The sequence below is a fragment of the Carlito syrichta genome, unplaced genomic scaffold (assembly GCF_000164805.1).
Source record: "Carlito syrichta isolate Samal-C Ts95f unplaced genomic scaffold, Tarsius_syrichta-2.0.1 Scaffold309726, whole genome shotgun sequence".
NCBI lineage: Eukaryota > Metazoa > Chordata > Mammalia > Primates > Tarsiidae > Carlito > Carlito syrichta.
Window position 1 is genome coordinate 481,507 of NW_007253822.1, and position 10,553 is coordinate 492,059.

Consider the following 10,553-nt stretch of genomic DNA (forward strand, 5'->3'; position numbering starts at 1 on the left):
AGCCATAAAAAAGAACAAAATCATGAATTTGGCAGCAACCTGGATGGAACTAGAGTCTATCATACTGAGTGATCTCTCACAGAAACAAAGATCTGAGTATCACAAGTTCTCACTCATATAGTGGACCTTGAACATCTATCATAATACTATAAGAAAAGGACTGACAGTGGTGGGAAACTATGGGGGGGTAGGGAAGGCAAGGGAAGTGGGACTAATGGTAGTGAATATCTGTCTGGGGATGGGGAGACACCCCTTATCAACAAGGGTACCTGAATAATGCATATTTATAAACCTAAACCTTAACTGTACCCCACAATTTTAAAATAAAAAATTTAAATTAAAAAAAAAAAGAAATATTGCTTGTAACTTCTTAGGTTACCACAACCTCAGAGCTTCCTTGGCCCTAAAGAAATGTAATTAACATGAAAAAAAAGCATCCAGAAGGAGAGTTGAGAGCAGACATATCCAGATTTAATTACACATTATCTAGTACTCCTACTGGGTTACTGTGGAATGGTCCTATTATAAAGGGCAGGAGAGAGCCAAGTGTGCATGTCCACCACTCAATGGCTGAGGGTGGCCTGTATAGTCCTCAGTTTCACAATTCCTTATCCTGCTCCCTTCCTTTTAACTCTTTCTTTCTAAATCCACCTCCTGATTTTCTTCCAAATGAACCTTACCCTTACACATGCCTTCCTCTAATACTATCCCATGGACAAGACTGCAAAGATAATCCACTCTGCCATTTTTCAGCAGCCACATCACATCCAAGTCCTAAGAACAAATTTTCCTCAAGCAGATCAATGTAGCTCCTCAAGATAAGAAGTGAAAATACTAATATTATCATGGGGACTTTTAAGCCAAGTAGTGGGTAGAGATAGTATTGTTTCTATTTCAGCTCACTAGGAATAATAAAGATACTTCCAGACCAGATGCCGTAGGAGGCTGTGTGAGGAGGTGGTCAAGGGCTATAACTCTGGTCTGGGTTTAACTTTTAGCTCCAATACTAACTATCAAGTAACCCTGAATCATTCAATTAACTGCTCTGAGTCTCAACTTTCTCAACTGTGGGTCACTGTGAAGATACGATAGCTCACATATTCAGCATAACATATAGCACATAAGCAATAATAAATGTTATTAAGACCACTCTGAGGCAAACCAGCTAGGGAACAGGCAGAATGGCACAGTGCTAGGTCAAAGATAATACACCAGGAAATGGGATCAGTATTCACTATGGCCAAATATACACATGCAAGTGCTTCCGAGTACACTGTCATTTAATCTTTGTGAAATTCTCGAGACCCGCCTGGGCAACTTGGTGAGACCTCATCTCCACAATAAATAAAAAACAAAATTAGCCAGGCGTGGTAGTGTGCGCCTGTAGTTCCAGCTACTTGGAAGGCTGAGGCAGAAGGATCGCCAGAGCCCAGCAGGTCGAGGCTTCAGTGGCCGGGAGCGTGCCACTGCACTCCAGTCTGGGAGACAGAGTGAGACTCCAACTCAAAAAAAAAAAATTTGTGAAATTCTTCTCACCAAGCAGCCTGGTAAAAGTTACAATGACTTGCCCACTTCCACACAGTAAGTAGGAAGCACAGCGGGATTCAAATGCAAAGCCCAACACATAATGGAACAGAGGATCAAAGAAGGGCACTGTTGAGTTAGATGAGCTAACATAAGATTCTGACTATTTCTCTTGCAGAGTGGCTATTGTAAGGTCAGTATTTCTGGGGAGACCAAGCATAATGTGCTCTCTAAAAACTGGCAAGAGAAAAGGACGCAAATCCCGAGAAAATGGTCAAATCCAGAGGTGAAACATGCCCACATAGAACATTCAGTCTCACATCTCAGTTTAGGTTATATCACTGAGTAAACTCATGAAGTTCCTTTACTGAATAATCTTGATGTCAAACTGCTATGTGGTCACTGATTTTTTCTTAAAAGCAAAGAATTAGATATGTTTGCAATTGCTTAGGGTTCTAGATTATTAGGATTTAAACACATATTATTCTATGTGAAAAAGATTGACAATTGTAGTGGTTTAGCAAGAAGTCTGTATCGTGAAAAAGGTTTACTGAATTCTTTCAAAATGTCTAAAAACTTACAATGTTGTACATGAAAAAAATACTTACAAATTTATGGATTTCTCAACATTTGAATGAATCACTAAAAATACCACGACTGTGGTGAACATATTTTTAAAATATTTCTTAGAATTCTAACCATTTCTGTCTTCTCTGTGAAAAATGGAACTTATAAATTATCTTTGATTTACACATATGAACAAAACCAGATAATTTAGGAGAACAAGGTAGCCTTTCTATTTTGCAAGAAAGAGAACACAGTAATCTACCCTCACCTTAAAACTACAAATATCTGCCCACTATCTACCATATTCCCTAGTGTGGTAAGTAGTGCCCTGGGTGAAGAAGACTAAGAACAGTGCTGCCTTCAGAGGCTCTGATGGTCTATCAGGAAAACACACACCAAGACGGTAGAGCTAGCACAGAGCATACCTTGTTTTAGAGCACCTTCTCCCGCTCGGATGAAAGAGATCTCATTAGAATCAACCATGTGATGTGCTCCATCCTGCAGGACAAACCGGAGCCCAGAGAGCTTGTAACCAGAAAGAGGGCCCTTCTCACAGGCATCCAAAAACCCCTGAAATGAAGGAACATAGCTTCTGGAGTGAGAGGATTCCACATGCAGTTGCACTATTAAGAACTTTCAAACATTTTTTTGTGTTCAGAAGTATAATGCTTTCATGTATGCTATATTTTACCCCTCAAAAAATTTTCCTCTTTAAAAAAAGTTTAGCATCTTTACAACTTACATTTTTTTATTGGAGCATCTAGATGAGCAGTCTCTCGAAAAAGCATACTATTGAAACGTGTGAGATGGTTTGAAAGCAATGCTAAGAGTGCTAACAATCACTCTCATAACTTCATCTTCAGGAATTACTTAACTCTCAAAACCCTTTGTAGAGTCAGCATGATCTTAAATTTACGTATGAGGAAACAGAGGAAAGTCAAGACTAAGGAACTCCCTAAGAGAAAACCCCATCAACACTGTTGTTTAATCATCAGCTGTGTCTTGTGCGCTACCACATACCTAAGATCCCTCTGCCTCACTGGCAGATCACTACACTGTAGTTCTGGTGGTATACATTGTCAATGACAACTAGAATTAGAAAGCCATTTTCATTATCTCAAATGGCAATTCTTTTTTTTTTTTAACTGGTTTTATTGAGGTATAACTGATATACAATAAACTGCACATATTTAAAGAGTAAAATTTTGTGAGTTTGTAATTCTTTCTAATTCAGTCACTTAACAACAAATACTTATAAAGTTCCTACCATTCAAGTTAGTTTTATTTGCCCACACAATAACACAGTTGCACAGATAATACAATATATTTCTTGACATTTCAAAACTGTAAATTACGTATCCTGAAAAATATCTAGGCTCTCCTTTGCCTACATTAATCTCATAGGACATAGGATATCTGAAAGTATGCGAATGACAAAATACTGTCTTGAAATGAGAGTAAAATGAATGGAATACATTAACTGCCAAAAATGCTACCACAGAAACCAAAATTATAATCTTCAAATAAAGACTTCTTAATTTTTATATTTTCTCCATCTTGAGAATTAGAGGACTTCTAAGTTAAAAGGTTAAAAAAAAAGCCGGGCTCGGTGGCTCAGCCTGTAATTCTGCGTCTTTGGGAGGCTGAGGTGAGTGGATTGCCTGAGCCTGCAGGTTCAAGACCCGCCTGGGCAACTTGGTGAGACCTCATCTCTACAATAAATCAAAAAAGAGCCAGGCATGGTAGCACGCGCCTATAGTTCCAGCTACTTGGAAAGCTGAGGCGGAAGGATCACCAGAGCCCAGCAGGTCAAGGCTGCGGTAGCCGGGAGTGGCCACTGCACTCCAGTCTGGGTGACTGAGTGAGACTCCAACTCAAAAAAAAAAAAAAAAAAAAGGTTAAAAAAAGAAGAAACAACTATCTATAAGAATAAACTAAAGGTTCACAACAGTCTTAAAGCAAGTGACCTGGAAAGCAAACAAAACACTAACCCCTTATACGTGCAAGGCACTTCACAGTTCCCAAGGAAATGTCACATACCTGACCATCAATGTTGTAAGGGGGACAGGTGTATGTATTTTATTCTGTTTACAAATGAAGAAACTGGTTCTCCACACTGATAGCAAGAGGTGACTGCAGCAGCCAGGTGCTGGGAATCTTAATGAAACTTCACAAATCCCTAAGGACTATTACAAATTTTAACTGCTGATTACAATCATGCAGTAGTTTCAATTTATCAAGAGAAATATAATCACCATGATTAAGAACAGACTGATTTCCCATCATTGTCACAAGAAGTAATTACAGTTCCTGCATTTAAGGAACCAGAGATTCTAAATCAGATGAGAAATATAACAATCAGATAAAGAAGCAGGATTATAACTAAAATGAACCATGATAGACAATCTTATGGAAAACTGTTTTTAATAAATAAAAATGAGGGCTGGGCATGGTGGCTCACACCTATAACCTCAGCATTTTGGGAGGTAGAGGTGAGAGGATTGCCTGAGCCCAGGGGTTTGAGACCAGCCTGGGCAACTAGGCGAGATCTCATCTCTACAACAAGTAAAAAAGTAGTCGAGCATGGTGGTGCGAGCCTGAAGTTCCAGATACTTGGAAGGCTGAGGCAGAAGGATTACCTGAGCTCAGCAGGTGGAGACTGCAGAGCCGAGAGCCTGCCACTGCACTCCAGCCTGGGGAACAGGGTGAGACTCTGATGCAAGTAAATAAATAAATAAAATGCAAAAAAGCTTTTTTAAAAAATGTACCTTTTCTACAGCAGGCACAAACTGCTTTGGAACATTGGATCCAAAAGTTTCATCTGAAAACTCCAACTTTGTGTAGTTTTCTGGGTCCAGAGGCTCAAGTACACCAATCACTTTTCCAAACTGGCCTGCACCGCCTGATTGTTTTTTGTGCGTAAACTCAAACCTGAAAGTGATTAAGAAGGAAGAAAACCAACAGAGCATTATATCATTATCAAAATGAAATAATTCATATTAATTTAAAAGAAAAAAAACCACATATAACTATTTTTTCATTTGGATACGATAGTCCTGCTATAAAACTTTATTGTAGAATTTATTTTAAAGAGCTCTCTATTTTCTGTTCCTACTTGGGGGTGAGAATAGTGTACACTACCAAGGAAATCTACGGTTTTAAATTATCTTTTTTGTTTCAACTCCTTTTAAGTTCTTTTTGTGAAATTATGAATTTCACAAATAAAAAAGTAAAGCCAAGTAATTAAAAGGTCAGTCTCAGGTTCTTGCTCTAATAACCTACATCCCAAACAGCTTACTCTGGAATACAGTGTTATCTTTTTAAATCTCTATAACCAAGGACAATTACTCAAAAATAGGAGCTTTGATGGCTATAGTTAATTTTTTCAGATAGTTCCTATTTGTTTTTACTACTTGGGCATTTTAGACTCGGAATACAAGAAAAGGAAGTTCCAGGTGGAATACCTGAAAATGACTAATGGCAAAATGATAGTGACTAACATAAGTAAGCCATTTAAAAAGTCATATACATAGACACAAGTCAGTGTTTACTTCAAACCACTCATGGCAACAGTAATTGGATACGTACATATTAACAAATGCAAACACAGGCTGTTTCACTGAGAAAATATTTCATGAGTACCTACTGTTTGCAAGGCTTTTTTCCTGAAATATTCATCGAGGTCCTAAAATGGAAGAAGCCAGCTACTCTCAAAATTATTTGCAGATAACTGCAGGAAAATGAACATTAATGAGTGTGTTCCTGCATACAGATGCGCATGGTTAGGTAGAAGTAAATATCATTATCAGCAGAAGATGCAAGCTTAGAACACACAGATTTCCTAAAGATCCTAAGTGTGAATGTGCCTGATTGTCTTTAAATCATCTTTCAGTGATCAAGAATTTCAGGATGGGCTGGGAAAAACAAAATGGTAATGGAATAATTTTCTTAGGAGGGAAAGGAAACAGGTATCAGAACTGAGAGAGAAGAAAAACAGAAGTAACTGCCAAGTCACCAGAGAACTACTGAAGGGATTTCCCAAACTGTGGTGCGCTGACACATGCTCAGGTATACACAGAATTCTCTAGGACGGAGTCCCCAAACCCCTGAGCTCCACCTCCTGTCAGATTAGACTCTCATCGAAATGTGAACCCTATTGAGAACTGCACAAGCAAGGGACCTATATTGTGCTTCTTATGAGAATCTAATGCCTGATTATCTGAGGTAGAGCTTAGGTGGTGATGTTAGCGGGGAAAAGTGGCTGCAAATACAGATTAACATTAGCAGTGAGGTTTGACTGCACATCTGCCCATTCCATCCCCAGTAAGTGGAAAAATTGTCTTCCCAGAAGTCAGTCCCTGAGGCCAAAAGGTTGGGGACTGCTGCCTAGGAGATACCTTAAATCTTGTGTCCAATTTGACATTACTACAGCATCTACACAAACATACTCTAGATCTGTGTTGTCTGTACAGTAACCAAAGCTATTTACATTTAAATTAATTAAAATTAAAGAAAATTGAAAATTCAGTCCTTCAGTTGTACTAGTCACATTTCAGCATTCGACTGCCACACATGGAGAGTGACTACTGGACCAGAAAGCACAGAAAGAACATTCCATCACTGCACAAAATTCTACTGGACAGCACTACTCTGGAAGACAAACTCACAAATGAGTAATTCCACCACATCTCAACCTACCATCAAAGTGACAAGTAACAGAACACTTACATGCCAGGCTTGTGTTAAGCACTTTATATGGGCTGTCTTACTTGTTCTTTACACAAACTAATGAAGTAGGTACCATTTTTCTCACTATTTTACAGATGAGAAACCTGAGGGTTAGATGTTAAGGAACTTATCTGATGTGACACAGCATTATAAATGGCAGAGCTAAGATTTGCACCAAAACCAAGACCCTTAACCAAACACTTTTCTAGAAAGCTAAAAATAATATAAACTGATTTAACCCACAAGTAATGCATTCACTTCAAAAGCCATCAGAAGGTGCTGTAAGAAGACAGATTTTGCAGTAGGTTAGATAAAGAAGAGGTAGAAGAATTAAGACCACTTGGCAGACAGCTAAATAGACGTGAAGATAAAAGAGACTATGCATGCCCTGCTGTATGTCATGAAAAGCAATTTCATCTTGGCAAAACATTATCTGTCACATTAAAATTAATGTTAAGTAGGATTGGATGAGGGGGGAAGAGGGATGAACCTGAAATTGCCCATTGGGTACGATGTACACTATTTGGGTGACAATTACACTAAAAGCCCAAACTTTACCCCTAAAAATCATCCATGTACAAAGTTGCACCGGTATCTCCCCCACCTTTTTTTTAATTTTAAAAAATACTGTTAGGGCCACATTAACTTCAACAACAACAAAAAAGAATTGTGTAGGTTTTATTGTTTATCTCTAATTTGTACATTTGTTTTGACTTTATAGTCATACCAAAGTTGTAAGCTAAAGGCGTTTTTGTAAGCTTTGGTTACAACCAAAGTTGTAAGCTATAGGTGTTTTACTTAGTTTTATGTTGATACAGTTTACATAAAGTTATAACATTATTTACCTGATCCCAGAGGCTTATAGTAATTTTGTTACTTTGAAGGTAACCCACACATTATTCAAGTTTGAGGATAATGAACTGATAACTAATCATCCATGAAGCTTTGGTTAGTAACTAAGACTCAAAGAACCCAAATAAGATTCTCTTAAGGTGGTTTATTTCATATCTAAATAAGCACTGAAGTTTTTTTTTTTAACTGTACTTACTATATTTTTAGGAGAACCTAAATTGGTAAGTGTACTTTTAAATGCCTGTTATGCCACAACCTATGTTACTAACTTTGATCTACAGACATGGTGAACATATTCATAAAGCCTCAAAATGGTGACTCGAGGAAGCTCACATATTGTGCTTCTCACTACTCTAACTACAGTAATGCAGGAGATGTTAACTAGCATCTTGTGAAACCTACAGTATCATTAGCAAAAATCCCAGAACAATATCAGCAAAAAGCTCTTTTTGAGTCATCAGAATGTATTCAGCACCTTTTCCCAAGCACTATCAAAGGAACACATATTAAAAAAATTAACACAATGACAACCCAGGAGGTTGGTTCATAGATAATGACTCATCCAAAGGAAAAACAAATAAAAGAAAGCAAAAAAACCCCTCCAATTTCTTAGAAAAAGACTTATGAAGAGAAACTAACCATTTCATCGTCTAATTAGTTTACAGTTCTTGGCTAATATAACTAGAAAAGATTAGAAATGCTATTTTTTTTAAAGCCATATACTCCCAAGAAAGATTTTATTTGTAAATAAAATTGAAATAGTTTATGAGAAAAGCAAGAATGAAAGTAAATTGAAACTACAAAGTCAAAGCTTTGTATCATATATTAGTCAGAAATTGTCTAAGTATCCAAGACTAATTTAAAATTATGTCAAGTCTTGAAAAGTTAACTGAGGATATGAAAAATTACAATTTTAGTCAATACATTTGGTATTTATAATTAGTAGCAGCATAATAATTTGATAAGATCAAACCCCTTTCAAAGACATCTGTATTTACAATTTTATTTAATGTCATTTCATATTTTGTAATCTTGACCTGTAAGACCAATATAGAAAATTTAGAAAGTTTAAATCATGAAAAGTTCAACTTTAGTTTGTATAAACTAGAATGTTTTATCGGCATGAATTTTATATAACAAAACCTGGAAAAAAGATATTTAATTGACTTTACATAAATATTAATTCATTAGTTTATCCAAGTTCATCTATTTAACAGAAATAGTTAATAAATCCTTTTTAAAATTATGATGTATCTTATATTCATAATCATTAAATTATATTTCAAAGGCCTCTTATAACTTGAAAACTTGTTTTTTTCTGAGTCAAGGTCTCACTCTGCCACCCAGGCTAGAGAGCAGTGGCAGGATCACGGCTCACCACAGCCAACACCTCCTGGGCTCAGGCAATCCTTCTGCCTCAACCGCCTGAGTAGCTGGGACTACAAGCACACACCACCATGCCTGGCTAATTTTTTTGGTTTTGGGTAGAAATGAGGTCTTGCTATGTTGCCCAGTTGGTCTTGAACTCCTAGGCTCAAGCAATCAATCCTCTCACCTTGGCCTCCCAAAATGCTGGAGGTATCACAGGTGTGAGTTACCATAACTGGCTAAAAACTTGCTTCTTATAACTGTAACAAAGGCTATTTAAATCCATGCAACTACACATTTTAAAGCACAAATAGTTAATGACTTTTTTCTTTTAGACATTTTTGGCTGCTTATTTGGATTAGATATTCCATATCTCCAAATTATCCTTGCCCGATCATCCTAAAAGCACCACGAATAAACCAGTGCTCCTACAAAGTCAGGGTTGTAGACCCACTTCAATGAGGGAGATCACACATCAGAGGCAGTGCTTTGTATAAATTCAGTTTTGAAATATGTTTTAATCCTTTGAGCATTTCTTATTTCTCCTAATCCAAATTACACATACACACACACACACACACACACACACACACACCCCAATTTGATACTATAGTTTGCAGTTTCTCACATTCGGATTTGGGCAGAATTGGTCCAACCACACAAAAGGCTGAGAATGAGCAAGCCTGGGCTCTCACAATGGCAAGGGAAAAGAAGGAATTGAGACACTACAGAAGCTCTGTGTACCTTGCCCTGGCAGAGATACTGTACATGTATAAGGAAGTTGTGCTTCAGTCTGTAAGTCTTTCTGTGGACAGAAACCTGGAGGTCTCAGAGGTGCCCCATGCAGGCAGAAGCCAGCAAGCCTCTTCCTGCACGGTGAGGGTTAATGTAAGGGACGGTGCAGTCACAGCCAAACTAGCCCACCGACTCCCTCCCCTCCTCCTCCCCCAGGAGCCAGTCAGGAGGCGGTTCTTCGGGAAAGCAGGCCAAAGAGCCTGTGCGGAGGGATAGGGCGGGGCCCAGGAGCAGCGGGCCCAGAAACAGGACACCCAGTCACAGCCCAACCAGCAGCTTCCGGAGTTGCAGGAGTGAAGGAGAAAGACAAGGAGGGAAGGAGCTGTCGATTGGCCCCGCCCAGCCCGCCCGGCCTGCCTACTTTTCCGCCCAGAAACCCCGCAGCAGCTGCAGGAGCAGCGCCGCACGGATCAGAGTCCCCTAAGCCAGCGCAGCGCCCGCCACTGCTCCCCACGATGGAAATCCCACCGACCCACTATCCAGCCTCCAGGGCGGCCTCGGTGGCCGAGAACTGCATCAACTACCAGCAGGGGACCCCCCACAAGGTGTTTCTGGTGCAGACGGTCAAACAAGCCAGCTTGGAGGTGAGTCTCGCAGGGGGTGAGGGTGGCGCGGGGCTCCCGGCTCGGCTCATCTCCACTGTTCTCGAGTGACCTCCACTCCAAGGTGTCAGCCTCTGTGTGCAGCCCCTTCCATACTCTCGCCCCCACACACCCCCC

The 10,553-nt window shown here is 39.1% G+C and overlaps 2 protein-coding genes across 3 annotated transcripts in view; one reads left to right on the forward strand and one right to left on the reverse strand.

The window, feature by feature from the left end:
* GFM1 (G elongation factor mitochondrial 1) overlaps positions 1-10,553 on the reverse strand; it is a 49,386-nt gene that overhangs the window by 6,108 nt on the left and 32,725 nt on the right. For both annotated transcript variants that reach the window (XM_008067641.2, XM_021717397.1), the window contains 2 exons: positions 4,860-5,022; positions 2,517-2,661 (listed from right to left, as the gene is read on the reverse strand). In XM_008067641.2, the coding sequence (XP_008065832.1) occupies positions 2,517-2,661; positions 4,860-5,022 (308 nt within the window). The remainder of the gene's footprint in view (positions 1-2,516; positions 2,662-4,859; positions 5,023-10,553) is intronic.
* The window catches only part of LXN (latexin), a 7,526-nt gene continuing 7,168 nt past the window's right edge, over positions 10,196-10,553 (forward strand). The window contains exon 1 of the mRNA XM_008067640.2: positions 10,196-10,418. Within this exon, the coding sequence (XP_008065831.1) occupies positions 10,290-10,418 (129 nt within the window). The 5' untranslated portion in view covers positions 10,196-10,289. The remainder of the gene's footprint in view (positions 10,419-10,553) is intronic.